Source organism: Agelaius tricolor, unplaced genomic scaffold (genome assembly GCF_023055355.1).
Source record: "Agelaius tricolor isolate 1412-34295 unplaced genomic scaffold, bAgeTri1.0.p SCAF_3, whole genome shotgun sequence".
In the NCBI taxonomy this organism is placed as follows: domain Eukaryota; kingdom Metazoa; phylum Chordata; class Aves; order Passeriformes; family Icteridae; genus Agelaius; species Agelaius tricolor.
Window position 1 is genome coordinate 2,694,439 of NW_027269263.1, and position 16,496 is coordinate 2,710,934.

The 16,496-nt window shown below is 42.3% G+C and overlaps 1 protein-coding gene across 10 annotated transcripts in view; it reads right to left on the reverse strand.

The window, feature by feature from the left end:
* CALD1 (caldesmon 1) overlaps positions 1-16,496 on the reverse strand; it is a 173,161-nt gene that overhangs the window by 79,887 nt on the left and 76,778 nt on the right. For 8 of the 10 annotated variants that reach the window (XR_011678463.1, XR_011678464.1, XM_071422126.1 and 5 more), the window contains one exon: positions 6,545-6,656. Coding sequence is in view for 8 of the 10 variants with exons in the window: in XM_071422126.1 (XP_071278227.1) it covers positions 6,545-6,615 (71 nt within the window). In the remaining 2 variants the exon portion in view is untranslated. Of the gene's footprint in view, positions 1-6,544; positions 6,657-7,274; positions 7,789-16,496 lie in introns of those variants that run through there. The other 2 variants (XM_071422125.1, XM_071422127.1) reach the window with 2 other exon arrangements.

The window sequence follows — 16,496 nt, forward strand, 5'->3', positions numbered from 1 at the left end:
TGTTTTGTATGAGAAAATTTTGGTGGCAGATTTGACATACACTGTTTGAAGGGGCAGAGATGCAAGAGTGCTGCAGTCTGCCCTGGCTTAATAGACTGCATACTGCCAACTTACATCTAAAATACTAAACAGGTGTAATTTTTCAACATACATAAACATGGCAGGAAAGCCATTGACACTTAATTGTACTATATCAGCTACATTTATTCAGACTCATGATTTTCTTTGTGCAGTACCTATGTTTTGGTCTAATCCTGAAAATAGTGATAAAATTCCATGTTATATTGCTCCTCACATGGTGCTCTTTTAAGCAGGCATGCTTGTCAGAATTATCAACAATAAGCACAAAAATCTGTGTCTCCATGCCTGTATTTATTACATATTTAAATAAGATCCAGCTCATGAGGGACATCAGTCCAGTTAAAGCTAATAAATTTACAGTAGGAAACAAAGGGCAGGTTTTCCATTGGCAGTAGGTGGGTTACCTGATTACAGGATTGGAGGGGACTCTTCTCACCCAATCATTTCCAGAATTTCTTGATGTTTGCAACAGATGAAAGATGGGGCATTTTGCCAACTGTCCGGGTGCTAGATTGGAGCTGTCCTCCTAAAAGCTTGGCTGGTACTGCACACTTAGACCCAGATTTCAGAGTGATTTTAACACACTATAATCCAAAATCTGGATTATCATTTGAAATACTAAGGACCTGATTTTGTTGTCTGTTTAGGAATTGCAGTGGGTTCAGCTCAGTGAAGTCTGTGCTCTATATATCTAGCTCTCTGGAAGAACAAAACTGCTTTTATGAAACATTTCCCTTGCATTTTAAAGAAAATGCAATCTGAAAAACACAAAAATTCAACCACTAAACCCTACCAAGCTTTCCATACATCTGATTATTTCCTCCAGGGCATTTGAAATGCTGCAATAGCAAAGATTTGTTTAGTATCCACTCTCACTTGAGAGTGGCTGCAGTAGAGAAGGTTTTAATGAGCCACTGGGTCATGCTTTTCTGCCTGGGTTAAGAATGAACTCCAAAAACTGCACAACAGAGATTCAGTGTGAAAGGCCAAACCCACCTCAACCATCCAAATATGTCCTGTCACTCCTGGAATTCCAGGCAGCTGTGAAGACAGGTTAACAGCTGGAACACTCTGCTTCAATTTGTTCTCAACTCTCACGCATCTCTAATCTTATTTATTCAGTGCCTCGATATTTAACTCCTGGGCAGAAGATGTCATGTCTTGGCTCTAGCAAAAAAGTGAGTATTTTACAGAAAGACAAACAGAAATCCCCAAAATATTTGCAACTTCAGGATATACAAAGTTCATGGAGAGATAAAACCACTGTAGGTTTTTTTCTAGTGGAAAAAGGGGTTTGGAATAGGCAGGAGCACAGCCCTTAGGAGGGCAGAGGCTTAACTTTTGGGGAAATTCAATACTGAAATAAAACACAAACACTGGGAAATTACATGGAAGACACATGCAGCCAGATTCTCTTATGGTCAAACATGCACTCACTGAAAACTTGTATGAAGATCATATTCTCCTTTCCTCAACACCAACCTGAATTGAAGCATAATCTCTGAAAACTCTTCATAGAAACATAACCAGATGCTTGAGAACAAGAAATGGACAAGTCCTAGCGTTTCAAGAAAAGGGAAACCAGATAGGAACCATTTTTGTGTAATTCCTAAACTCTGAACTAACATTTCTCACTAATGTACACCCCATACCAGGGCTAACTCCACTGCAGGAATGATAAACAACTTCAAACGTTATTTGTGGTCATTCAACATTGATCTGACATGGACACACGCTTACCCTCACTGTCCTGGACAGGAAAAGGGCATTTTTTTACTTCCTGTGCCTGGCAAAGATGACACTTCCTGGCTCTCCAGAAGCATTAAGATGCTAGGGACAAAAATGTGCCCAGTGTTAACCTCTCCAGAAGATAAAAAATGTGCTTCTCATTGTCCTGCAAAGATGTACCCTGCTGGTTTGACCTTCTTAACTTGGTGAATCAGTCCTTTGTGTGCTACCTGAGCTACAGCAGGCTCAACAGGAACAGCAAAAAGCACCTGAAAAATCTTTCTGGTTCTCTACACACCTTCACAGATCCAAACTGAAATTCATTTAACTTCTTTTTCAGTTATACCATGTTGGGATTAACCACATGTCTTGTTTTAGCAGTTGTTTTATTAAGCAATTTACGAACCCAGGAGATTTTTAGCCTCCTGCAAGGCTGCTGCCATCCCCAACCTGCAGGATCTTTTCTTAAAAAATAAAGAAATCTTTAACCACTGCCTTTAGAAATTAATGCTATCAGGAACCATACAGCTTTGTGGCAGTGTTTTTCTCTATGTCCTACTCACATAACCTTTTTTAGGGTGAATTTAGTAATAGTAATTAGTAGTAAATAAAAAAACTAGTAATAGTAATTTATCTAGTTAACCCCTTCTCTTTGCCACATTTTCACAACAGGGTGACCAATATCTCTCCTTCCCCATGATATGATCTGCAATCCCTTAAGGAAGAGCATGACAAGGGGCAAAACTCTGATTCAGATTCAAATTTAGGCTTCAGCTCAATGGAGGCCAGTCTGACAATGACCCTAAGACCTTCCTGAAGTCTGCAGCAGTGATGATGGAGCAAATTGGATCAACTTCCTAGTATAATTTTTAAAAAACAAACAAACAAAAAACAAATATAAACAAAACAACAACCACAAAGTAGAAGTGAAAATTCATTGCTGGTACAATGCCAAGTCAGCCACTTGTAAATTTGAGGCTTTTGTGCTAAATAGATTAACCTGAGAAATATTCTTTAGAAAGTTCAAGGGGCGTATTTTTGCTCTCAGTTATGCTGAAGTCAAGGAATTAGGTCCATTGTCATTTCAAGAAGTATTTCACCTCAGTTTTTCAGAGCAGCTGCAGCAGACTGAAGTGGACCAGCAAGACACTCAGAAAGCACCACCCCTGCAGACACACACGAACCCTGCCCAGCTCCAGGCTAAATTCCTCCAGCATCAGTTACAACATCAAAATGACAAAACCCGATGGTTTTGTTCAAGAGAACATCTTTTACTGCCTAGGAAGAGGCACAAAGCAGCAGGTGGTATTTGTTTTTTCCCCTTGCTGAAAGAAGTCAGTCCCCTGTGCTCCAATTCCACATGGGATTCTCTTCCTGTCAGCTACGTGCAGCTCAGTTGTGTGACAGCCCTGACACTCCAGCACAGAATGTACCCTGTGTCTTCACCCAGCTCCTTCCAGGGCTGCCACTGCCTCATAAATCAGCTGGCTGGAATAACTCAGGTGGGGCTTAATCCAAAGGCCACTGAAATCAGTGCAAGGCTTCCCTCTGGCTCCAGGCTGGTACCTCAGGGCTTTATAAAACCCAGGCACAGGAGTCCCTCTGCCCTTGGGGAGCAGGACAAAGCCTCAGCTTTGCCACAGAGCAATTAAAGATGTAGCACATCCCATCATCCCAACAGTTGGAGGTTTTCCTTTTCTCCCTGACCTCACACCAGATACAGAATGCTGCCAGATGGGCACAAGTTAACACTGCCATACTTTGTCCTGGCTTTCCCAGGCTGTGCCTGAAAAGTCTCCTTCCCCCCTGAGGTACCTGAGCTGCTGGGTCCCTGCCAGGCTGAGCACATGCAATAAATCTGACAGCCTGGGAGAGAGCTGGACAAGGTCCCATATGTCTGCTGTTGGAAATGTGCCCCCTAGACAGGTCTGCAGTGCTGCTCCAAACACATTGATAGGCCTCCAGAGATCCAGACAAATATAAATAGTTTAAAAAAATAACTCTGGCTGGACAACATTTCTGGGTGGGCACAGTGAGCCTGTGTGGGGAGTCCAGAAAGTCTGGAGTACCTTGAAATTCTAAAAACTTAAAATGCAAAAAAAACCCCACCACTTTGTTTTTGAGTTGGTGTCAATTTTTATCTGAGTTGCCTCTGCATGAACTACTAGCCACAGCACATACCAGGGGTGAAATGCAATGTTGGTCTTTAAAAGACAAAATGAGTCCTCAGGATCAGTCTTAAGCATATGAACCCAGAATGCCAGGGCTACACCGCACAATAAAAGTATCATTTCCAACATGGAAAATGGACAAAAAGCCCAAAACACAATGCCTACCACCAGACCTCAAGGACTAAGCTTACACTAAGCTTCTCCTAATATTAAATAGCTGGACTTGAGTGGCTCCAGCATCACAGACACTTGGGAACCTGACAGCTCACGTATCCTCACCACTCCCAGCACGGCCTCTGCCTCTGATGAAGCCATGATAACACCAAGCCACTTGGGCATGTGGTGCACGAGTCCACACTGCTACATTTTCACCCCTCAGTCCTTCTTGGGCACAGCACCCAGCTAGAAACACAGGCTTCCAATGGACATTTATCCCAGCAAAAGGCAAAATGCTGAGTTACAACACTGCTGATGGGAATGGCTGCTGGCATTTCTGGCTTTGCTGTTCTGCTCAAAGCCTAAACAGTATATGGGAGACCTGGCAAGCATGTTACAGCCTACAGAGATATCCATCTCTCCATCTCCCAGCAGAAATGCCTTCAATCAGTGCTGGATACCCCACAGCAAGGCTACAGCCCACTGATAGGAGGGCTGGGGAAGTGGCCTCTGCTCAGAACTTATCAAGGAACTTTCCCAAGCTCCAAGTTGTGCTTTAGGACTGCACAACCCACTTCATAAAACACCTGAAAGCATTCAGAGGCAAGTCTGGCAAGCAGATTTCTGCAGCTTATGACATGTGAACATGTTGTGGTCGTATTATTAAAGGCAAAGATGATCCCCAAATCCCTAAAAATCTGAATTCGCCAAAACCAATGCAGCATCACATATTCATTTGTTAATAACAGCCCCAGTGCTGCTGCCCTTCCCTCTGTGTGAGCCCTGCAATGGGGGCAGATGCTCAGCTCTGCTCCTGCCCCATTTGCCCTCTCTGGGGCAGGATTTGGGAGGTCCCAGCTCCCGGAGTCCCATTCCAAATTGAGAATCAGGCTCTGTTATTGTTAAGGCAAACCAAAAATAAAAAGGCCAGACTAAATTATTTTTAAGATACTGAGATTTTTAAAGCAGTCTTGTGACTTTTAAGGGGTCTGAGTCATTGTGCTTGAATGCTTGAAGCTGGCAGCAGCAAAGGGAGGACAGCAAGATTTAGCATACAGTAATTTATTGTTGAAAGCCTTCAACTGTGTGGGAAAGGGCATGGAGCACATCTGCAGTGATTAAGGGAAAAAGGGACACAGGCCCAAGCCCTTCTCCTCCAGCCAGGCTGTCACCAAGCTACCCTCCTCCATGAAAGCACCACACTAAACCCCAACAAAGCACCCCAGACATGGAAAAAGCACTTCCCCATTAGCAGGATGGGACACCGGTGACACCCTGGGTTTCAGCCCCAGGGATGGCAAGGGCAGAGCCCACTGTCCCCAACCCTGGGGCTGTCCCTGCCTGCCCAAACCAGCCACACCACGTGGCTGATGCCCAGGTCACCCTGCAGCCTCTGAATGCTCAATGAGAGCCTGGAGGTCTTCAAAGAGAAGTCAAGTGGCATTTTTCTACAGAAACTCCCAAATCACAGCCCCTAACACCCTCCACAGACCACCCAAGGCCTCTATTCCCAGCAAACCCCAAGGTCTTGGTCTTGTCTTAAACAGCTTTGCTCAAGGAATAAAAAAAAAAATTAAGTCCCTATTCAGAATTAAGTGCAAAAATGAGAACAAAATGTGCTTAAACCTAGCTTTTTTTTTTTTTAATCAATGCAGTGTTAATAAGCGAAATCAAATATTTTTATCACTGAAGACATTTCAAAAATAAATGGAGCCTTTCTCCCTGCTTATACTGGTGTAAATCATGAAATTTCATTAAAGCAAACAGGTGTAAAATGGGTTTAGTTAATGAAATGTCATTGCTAGTATTTTCATGGTATTTCTTTCATAAATTGACATCATCATACCCACATCAAATTCTGGTCTCATTTCACCAAAGTAAATCTGTGACAACTGACAGCAAATGCTGCTCTTGCTGCCCACATAAAGTGACTGTAAATGAATAAAAAGCAACAGGCAGTACAAACACAACAACAACAACTGCACAGGGATGGAAGACAATTCACACATATACTACATATACCAAGTGTATCCCAGCTTTCAACTTATAACCTTACCTTTAGTATATATAATATCTGATACATAAATATCTGGCAAACACAAGCCCTTCTGCACAGCACTCACACAATCTGAGGATGAGCTTTCCCTTCTCTGATTTCCATAGAAATCATAGAAATATTGCCACCTTTGCTGTTTATATTTATCCGTGTAGCAAAATAACTCGGAGCCAGACATTTACAGCAGTCTAAGGAAATTAGACAACACAAAACCCACAATGCTAGCTAAAGCTGATTTTTTTGGCACATATCTTTAGCTCAAGGACTCTTTGGAAGTTAAGGCAGAAATTCTCAGAGCCACTGCTAATCAAAGGCCAGGCACCAGCACCATTTTCCAGCTGCAGTAACTCACCTCTCTGCTTCCAGGCGCATTTCCTCACGCTTTTGCCTCCTGAGCTCTCTGCGGCGTTCAAAGTCATCCATGGTGGGTGTTTAAGAGTTCCAAGCTCTGGGAAGATCCAAATCTAAAAGGGAGATGAGCACTTAGATGAGAGTGAAAACACAAGGGATGCATCTAACCAACTGAGTCCATTTAGTTTTGTTTTGCTGCCTTAGCTTCGCTGTAACTATTTTGGTTTTCCATCAAAAAACTCAACTTCCTCGGTATTGTTGAGATAAACAAGATTAATGAAACGTCTTGTAGGATAAACATAGCCCGTGCCTGCATTTAGTTTCCTAGTTAAAATTAAATCAACATGCTTCAAGCAAGGACTGTATACATCTGCTAGCCACAGACTAGCTATTTGTAACGTCACAGGTCTTTTCCACTAACAAAAGCAACAATTCAGCAGGATTTTTAACTTCCAGCTTCCAATTTTTCACCGCAAGCAATAAAAGCACTGCACAAGAGAGTTCTTATTTTCTTTAGCTGCACAGATAATTAAAAGTTCTGCAGAAGTTAGTCCCCGGCCGGCTGTTCCCACCCCCACCTTCAGAAACGCAGAAAAAAGAAAGCAAAGAGAAAATGAGAGAAGAAAGAAAAAGAGGGGAGAAAAAAATAAAAAAGAGAACAAAAAGAGAAACAAGAAAAATAAGCCCCTGCTTTTAAATACCAGCCAAGGGAAGTCAAACTATGTACAAACCCTGCTCAAAGAAGGAAGAGCAGCAATACTTTTTTTTGTAGCTGAATCCGCGCGTTTTGCCCGTGCCCTACCTTCTTCTTTATGATTTAGTCCATGAAGTATTTTCCCCTTTACAGTTCTTCATATACAAAGCCTTCCCAGCCTCGGTTTATATCCCATCAAGCCGACTATTACAGAATTCCCCTGCAGCCCCCAAACCAAAAATGACTACCAGAAAAGGGAAAGCTGTTCTCTTTTTGTCCCTGCTTTGTTTACAGAGCTGTCAGTGGTTAGTTAAACTCTGCCTGGAATCTGGCATTTAAGGCCTGCTCTAAGATTGCTTCCTGTGCAGGGCTGGAGGCCTCAGCTTCCTCTGCAATCCCAGCCCCGGCGCTGCACTCTGAGCACTCCCACCCCCCAAAATCCACTTTTCCCAGCCCCTCACTCCGCAGGGAAAGCCCAGAACTTCCAAAGGTGGCTCAGGAGCTGCTTGCAGCTGGGGGCAAACCAAGCCAAGGTGCATTTGGGCATTATTTGAAGGGCTCTGTTTGCAGATGGAGATCTGTCTCGTGGCTTTATTTATGTTCCTGCCCACCGGGGCAACAGCCAAGTGCCCTCCCCATAAAATCACTGGCACCAGCAAAGCCTTGCTTGGCTTCAGGGAATTCGTGGCTTTTTCTGCCCCCTGTTTTGGATTAAAACACTGCTGAGGGCAGGGGTTTTGTGAAGGTTATTTTATTAGTTTACTTTCCCTGGGGGTATTTTCTTTTTGATTTGTTCCCAGATTGGGGGATTTAAATTTTTGATGTTGTTGATGTGATTTTCCTCGCATTTGTCTTGGGTTGTTTTGTGGAGATTCAAGGGAAAGATTAATTTTGCAAATCTGATAGAGACATTAAAATTGCTGCCTTTTTATAAATTCAGTTAGACCATGCATCTAAAAAACAAGTTGTAAACAGATTTTTTTGCCAATCTTGTGTTTACTGTTAGTGCCGGGTACCCCTTGAAGAGCCCAGAACAGCAAATCTTCCATTTTCTCCCAACAAGTGCTTCCATCTCAGCCCACATATGCAGCTAAACCTGGCCCCAGTTTCTTTACTGGAGGATTGTGAGTTGCAGGGCTGATGTGGTTCCCCCTGGCTGGGAGACAAGGATCAAAGGAGGAATGGCACACTACAGAACAAGTTCAAAGCAGCACGCTGGGTTTCTGTGCAATGACAGTGTCCTCAGGAATTAAGACTGTACCAGACAGCAGCATTTCATCTGTGGAGCACAGTCACCATCAGGGATTTAAACAAAGATTTGGCTGTTAGGATGACAGCTCACATGCTAGAAACAAGAACCCCAAAGCTTTTTGCTGCTTTGCCTCCCCAAAGCAGACATGCTTTGATATCTTTGATTTATGTGCACCTTCATCACCTCCTACCCAGCCAGGCACATCCCTCTCTGCACCTCTCAAGGCACTGATTTTCCTTCTGGGCTGCTCGAGGCTCTGTGCACCAACATTATATCCCCATGCCCTCTCCACATGGTCCTCAGCACCACCTCTCATCTCCAAAAGCTCAAGCTCTTCCTCACTGAGGAAGTCTCTGGAGGATAATAACAACAACCCAGAACTATTTCTGTTCTTCCTCCCCTCTTTTCCTCCCCAGGAGCACTGGGGAGATTGCCCAGAAGTGATAAGGAGTTCCCTGATGCAGCAAATTTTCCCCATCCTCGGGATACTTTTTCTGTGGTGCAATGAAGATCAGATGGATGGATGTCTTGGGAGGATGTCAAGGGTTTATCCCAGTGTAATTTCTCCTCTCAAAGGACTGAGGAACAGCCACCGCATGACATTCAGAAAGCTTTCAATGCAAATCTCTCTTTCATAACTCAGGAAGCCACTTGGGAAATGGAGTTCAGGTTAACATTTTGACCTTTAGCTAGCAAACCATATTAGTGCAAGAAAAGGAGGCATCAGCCAGAAGGTTCACTTGAAGAAGTCAGCTATTCAGTGCTGTTCACTGTCTCCCCAGAAATGACAAGATGTCTTTCACCTCTGAGAACCACTTCACAATAACACCTAAAAATTCTTCCCATTTCCAAAAAAATATGTAATATATAATACTCTGTTTTTATACATGGTATAAAATCTAAGATTCTCAGAAGACTAAAGAATTGCTTTACTTATTGATGTAGGTAGCAATTATTAGAAGTGTTTGCTATAAGCCATATTTTGGAGTATGCACATTTTAATGCTTCTTTTTTAAGATTAAAATTATTCATGAGTAAAATCATCCTGGGACAAAATGTAACACTCCACCCAGCTCCCCTCCATGGCCTGCCTTCAAAGCCACTTGGGAAAATGTCTCTCTGCATGACCTTCCAAAGTGTGCAAAGACATTTCATTTTTCTATTTTTAATTGCATATTTATTTTCCTGTAACACTTATTTTTAATAAGTTGGTGTCAAACCAAAAAAGTTTCACTTTCTGAAAAGAGGAAAACTATCCCAAGAAAACATTGTTTCAAAAGCAATGTTTCATTCGACCTCAAAATGGAAAATTCCTTAGTTTTATTTTAAATATAAAATTTTGGGGCTTCAAAATATTTTTATGTGTCAATTTATTTTTTTCCAAATTATTTTCAGGTATGTTTTTCATCAAATTCACCTAGACACCAATAAATTTTAAAGAAGCATAAATATATATATATGTATTTATTGAATAAATGTGGATGTCTGAAATTATTTGACCAGTTCTATTCCCTGGCAGCCAAACCTACATGCAAATTACTGGAAGATGGGCTACTCTTGCACTGTGGAAAGATCCACCACTTACTATTTTGTTGTTTCTACTTCAAAACAAGACCCTCAGCATCTTTTCAGCTTTTACACCACTGAAATAATCTGAATTAAACTTGTGGGGGTTTTCCACACCAGGTTCAAAAGAGAGACCTGTGGAAAAATTTACCTACACTGCCATGTTATTTGAATCAGAATCACAGCAAAGTATGTGCCCTGAAAATGTCATCTCTCCCAAAAACATCCTTCAAAAGCAATACCAGTCCCTCCCTCCCTCTCCATACCTCGCATAATGCCTTTAATCTTCAGCTGACTAGGGTTTATTGCTAAAATTTGTTGAGTTTTTCATTGTCTTGCTAAAAAGCATTTTCTTCAATGACAGCCACATTTAATCCCTCCCAGAACAAAGCACACACATGCAAATCCCACTCCCTTTTAGGCCTCATCCCATGAGAGTTTGAAAATTTTGTCTTCTTTCTTCAAGCTTTCATCCAGGTAGAAAACCAAAAGAAAGCACATGGTAATTGCAAATATGTGACAAAATATTTTACTAGTTCATGGTGGGAATATGCCTTTTGAAAGCAAACAATAAATTGGCTGAGTAGAAATACACACACACAATACAACCATATAATTGTATAATCCAGTATGGGGAGCAAAATAACCTCCTCCTCTGGGTCAGATTTAACACTGTCCTCACCCTATTCCCAGCACTGCTTTCAGTGACAACTCAGCATCCAGGGGGTCTTAAAAACAGACAAGCCCGTCTGGCAGCAAGCAAAATGCAAGCTACTACTAAGGTCTTTAACAAGAAATGTCTTTCAAGACCTCCCAGTCATTCTTTCCATCACAGTGCACAAGCTCCCAGACTCCGATGTTTAGGCTGAACTTCTACACCAGTTTCAACCTGGCTGGGCCGAGAAACTTCAAACAAAAGCAAATTCCCTGAAATGACACGGCCATGTACTGCACTGATGCCTCAGGTTTAGTTTTTATATTTTTGAGATTCTGTGTTGCTTTAGTGTGTAATTCTGAGCTTCATATTAGGGGATGGTGAGCTCTCTGCACAGAGCAGGGAGACAAAACAATTCCTTCTCTAGCTGGGGACCAATCCAAATTTCAGGCACAAGAGCACAAACAATGTGGGCTGAAGAGAGAAAAACAAGCAGGATGGGACTTCATAACCTAAAGCTCTATTTGGACAATTAACTCCAAGATGCAAGTGGAGTAGAACTGATCCAAGGGAGAGACCCCGTGAGCAGTTGTGCATTTTGGGACCATTTTGTTTCATCTTGGGTGCAGCCCTGGCTGGGCTCTGGTGCTGCCCAAGGCTGATCCCTTGAGGAGATCCTTTTAATAAATCCCTGCTTTATATTCTTTAACTCTGTTCTAGCTCAGCCTTCACAAGGCATTAACACAAGGCTCTGTGCTGGCCATGCCTGGAGACTGCATCACACAAGCACATTCCATCTTATTTCCCTCTTAGTACAACAGCAAATTTCCCAATTTCCTCATTCACCTAAAGGGAAGCAAGAGGATTTGGCCTAAGTTTCCTTGTAACAAGAGAAATCTGCTGAATTTCCCATCATATCTCAAGACCTCTGCACGCTGTGCCTCAGGTGTGTCCCCTCCCTTTCTGAGCTCAACAAACCTCTCAGGATGGTGAATAAAGGTGGGCTACCAGCACAGGCCCATCCTGCACAAGAATCCCAGTTCTGCAAGAGCTGGTAGAAATTTCAGGGCCCTTCCAAGTCCAGCTACACAAAGGTTTCCCATTGTCATGGTTTGCATGCAAAGCTTTGCATCACTTCTCTAAATGTCTCTCATGCCAAACCATGACACCCATGTGCTTGCAATTAAACATTTGATTGTCCTCTGACCTGTCCTCACTGCAGGATCAGGCAGTGACAGAAGACCTAAGTTGTTGCTGTCATTGCCCTCTTTATTTTTCCTAATACTACCACCAAAACCATCAGATTTCCTACTAAATTTTGACTTGAACCAAGACTGCATGCAGCTTTGTGACTTGCACTCCATTAATCCAAGTGTCCCATTTTCCCATTTGTGTCCACCTCAGGTGGCTCAAAGCCCCAGCATCAAACCTTCCAAATGTCAGCAAAGGACCGGTAGTGGGAAGCACAAGAGATATTTCACATTAGCTGGCTAAATGCCCTGACATGTACTGTATCCCTAAGACCACCATTGCCCTTTCTTTCTACCTCCTCCACCTCAGAAGTGAAAACATAACCTCTCCATTGCCCCTTTTGAAGCTAAAAGCAACTCAGCAAGCAACACTCATTGTCTAAATGTGACTTGTTTAATCTGGCACCCGTGAAATGCAGGTATGACAAGCATTCTACTGCAATAACTGGGAGAATTAGAGTTCCTTAATCTATCTTCAGTCAAAACAAATAAATGTGTTTTTTATTAAAATCTGTCAGAAAACATTTGGAAATTATTTTCATTGCTCCCCTATTAAGTCTGCTTTAGAAGCATTCAGTGCCACTCAGGTCTTTTAGAAACAGGTATGACTTCATTGAAATCAAAAGGTGGAGTTCAAAGGATTGAATTCTCCTTTGTCACACCTCATGCATGCTCCTTCTTTAATCCAAGATGTTAGATATCACTGGAATCATATATTACCACCAGTAAGGCTCCATAAATTCATCTTCAATGTTCCTTTCATGCAAAACCACATCTGCAATTGTTTCTGTAAATTCGGCCAAGCATTCATGTTGACTGCAGAAAATAAACTCTTGTACATATACATATATGCACACATACCCACAAACCAGTGTCAAGCAGCTTTATTCCTTCCCAAACAGAATAGCTCATTTGGGATTTGAGGCAAAATAAATATACTAGTTTTATTCCAATTCCTTGTTTCATCTGACCACGCTTCTTAGGACTTGCAAGGGCAATTCATCAATGGAAAACCAACCTTAGGATAAGAAAATCAAACTTTGGTGTTTTCTCAAGGTCCCTGTTTCAGTTCTTCGAACATTTCACTTCCAGCCACATGAGTATTTCCAAACTGACTTTATGAGAAGAAAGCAGTCAATTACAAAGAATTTCAACAAGGAAATCAAATCCCTCATCTAGTAAAATCCCTGCTTTTGATATGAATTACATTTTCCATCTCATGTTCCATGGGAGTGAAAGAAGCTCATGTACATTGGTGGGGCATTTGAAAACCTGATGAATAGATTAGTGAACACCTCTGTGGCACCCTGAGCAAAAAGCTGCAGTGATTACACAGAACAGAGATTCCCAGCTGGTCCTGTGCAAACTGCTGGTGGCCCAAAGGACCAGGCCATGGCCCAGAGCCTCAATTGAAGTAGGTGCTGAACAAGTTTCACCAACCCTGCCTCCAGCACAGGCTACCAAAGTGTAGGTCACAAATGTTCTTGAAGGTGCCAGGCCCTGTGACAGCTCCTGCTGCTACAGAACCCCATGAAAATGTTGACAGGGAGCTTTTTATAGAACTTGGTTCCTGCCAGAGTTCACTCCTTGGGTTGATGCCTTTTCAGGACTACCTACAAACAGAGGCCAGACAAAATTGAGAGAATAAAAAGCAGTTCTATTTATTGAAGGGCCTTCAGGTACTTTTAGGGCAGACAAAGCCCCACAGGGGCTATACCCAAAAATGGATGATGGGTCACAGTCTTCATACTTTTATAAATTGGGTCCATTTGGATATTGGGGGTTAAACTTCTAATTACAGCTTCAGTCAAGTAATGAAGCTGTTTCCCCCAAGTTTGCTCCCCACTCCCAACTTACTTTTCTCTACATTTCTTGGGGCCTGACACAGTGAGGTGGCCTTGATTCCCAGGCCTGGAGAGGAATTGTTTTGTATGACCAAAATGGGAAGACCACAGCCAACATTCTACATGGAGTTTAGAGTTAAGAATTGCAGGATTACAAATATATGAAAACTACAAAAGCTAAAATCCTAAGGCATCAGGGTCTGCAACTAAAAGATCCATGGCCGGTCCATTTCTTGTATCCATGATTAATTCAGCCCTGGGGCAGGAGCTGCACTGCCCCAGAGGTGAGAGCAAACATTGGTGCTGCTGCAGCAGCAGGAGCTCTCATCTCAGAGCCAGCCAGTTGCAGTGGAATGCAAAGTCCCCATGTATCTTTACTCCCTTTAAGCAGGCTGATGGCCATTTCCACTCCTCCTCCTTCCTTCCTCTCCTTTCCTCTACTGCACACTGACTCAAGGGCCAGGCAATGCTTTCTCTTGACATTCGGATTTGCATGTGCTGGTCCCACCCCGATCTCTGTGACATTTGTCTATCATTTCCCATTAGCAGAAGAAGGAAGAAACAAGGCATAGCTGGAAGCCGCTGGCACAGCCACTGGTTCTCATGGTAGGAGGATTGACCCTTGACTCTCCCCTCCAAGTGTCCTCTGAATTATTTCAAATATGTTGTCCCCAAAGATCAGAAGGTACTGAAATATTATTCATATACAAGCTAGAGTTGAAATCTTGGTCCTGTTGGAATCCTTGGAACAATTCCCAGAGACTTCAATCAGGACTGAATTCCACCCTCACAGGCCAGAATCCTCTAATAAGCACAATGGAAGTTCCATGGGCATACTCTGCATGCCAGAAGCTGGTGTAATCTCAGATTTTGCCAATATAGGTTGCTTCATGCTCTTGTACCTTTCTGCACACACATGCAAAGACAGAATTGCTTTTACTCTTACAATTCGTTCTTGTGGGAAATGAGTTATTTTCACATGTACCATTACCACTGAGGAAACACTCAGCCTTTGCTGTAGATACAAAGTGCAGTGAAAGCTTCATTGCCCTTTACCAACGTTTAACCATAAGTGAAAATAACCCAAGTAATGTCAATGAGGCAAAACACAAAGAAACAGAAGGGATTTTGTTGTCCACAAAACCATTTGTCAAAGCGCTTCATCCCCAAATGAGGTCTGACTTGTGTTCACTTTTTCCTGCAATCAAACACTTGGAAACAAGCTCATGGGATATCATCCACTAGTTACCCTTGCCTTTTATCTGCTTCTACCAGCAAACATCTTCATTTTGCTAATTAATCACAAGATTAGCGTACTTCTTGCCCTGTTAAATGACAATGCCAATTTCCCACTAATTTCTATTAGGAAAAAAAAAAGAGAATAGAAAAGAGTATCACACAGACAGAAGCAGCTGCACAACTGTGGAGAAGCTTCACCAATAAATTTCCTGATTGTATTTGTTTCTAAGCAGGTTTTACAAATGTTTTAGCATTCTATTTACACACTTTCTCTGTATCTTTCACATCTTGAATTAAAAGGCTAAGGCAATGCCATTAAAAATAATGAAATGTTTGAGCAAATCTTAAGGTGAGGTTCCAACAGCAATATTCACTCAGCCAGGCTTCAGACTCCACATGTTTTCTGGAACGTGTTTCAAAACAGAAAATCATGATACATTAAGCTACATAGTCAGTCATAAAATAGTAATAGAAAATAATATGAAGGTACAATGCAGCCAGCTTACAGTGGCTTCAGTTTTGTGTTTTCAACCTCTTTTTGTGCTAAAACATGCAGCTCCAGGGTCCAGCTCTAAGATCAACTCTAATGAGAGTTGAGGGACTCTCTGTTGCTTGCTCTATTGAGCCAACACCAAGCAACAATACTAGGTTTTAGACATCATCCCTGCATTTCTAAAGAAAAAAGAAATACGACCAAAAAAAACCACAACACAACTAAAGTTCTTTGGTTTGCTGATGCTTAACTAGTTTTCCCCTAAGAGACACTGATTATTTTGAATCCAACCAGTTCCTCAGAAGAAATGAATCATAAATTTTCAAGGTGTTGCCAGTTGCTTTTAAACTTCAACTCATCTTCCCTCCCAATATCTTCACACTTACACCAAAACAACACACGTCACCATGATGGGCACATTGCAGCTAAAAGGCCAGCTAGTCCATGGCAGAACATCACGGAAACCTGTGGAATTCCATACACAAAACACATCACCATGACAGGCATGTGGCAGCTGAAAGGCCAGTTATTCCATGGCAGAACATCATGGAAACCTCTGAAATTCCACCTGGCATGGATCCAGCTGCAGAAATTTCTGCTGGGCCTTTCCAGCTCACACTTCTGGTCATCTTTAAAAATGAAACCCAGATTGTTTCCTGACAAGTAGGTCTATTAATTTATCTCTAATGAGCAGCAGTTCCGTGTCATTTTGGTTGAAAGCTGAAGCAGGAGGTCAGTCCTGGCTTGAAAGAGGTAAAGCAGGGCACCACAAGCACAAAGCCTTTCAACATGACCATGCAAACAGGGTATCACAAAATAGATGTGTATCCCTCAAAGGCTACATCATACACCTCCACTATAGGCTGAGCTTAGCTGAAAACAAGGAAACACACAGCAATGTCACCAAACCAGAAGACTCAACAGCAGTGAGGCTTTGGCCTGGCTCAGAGTCAAATAAAT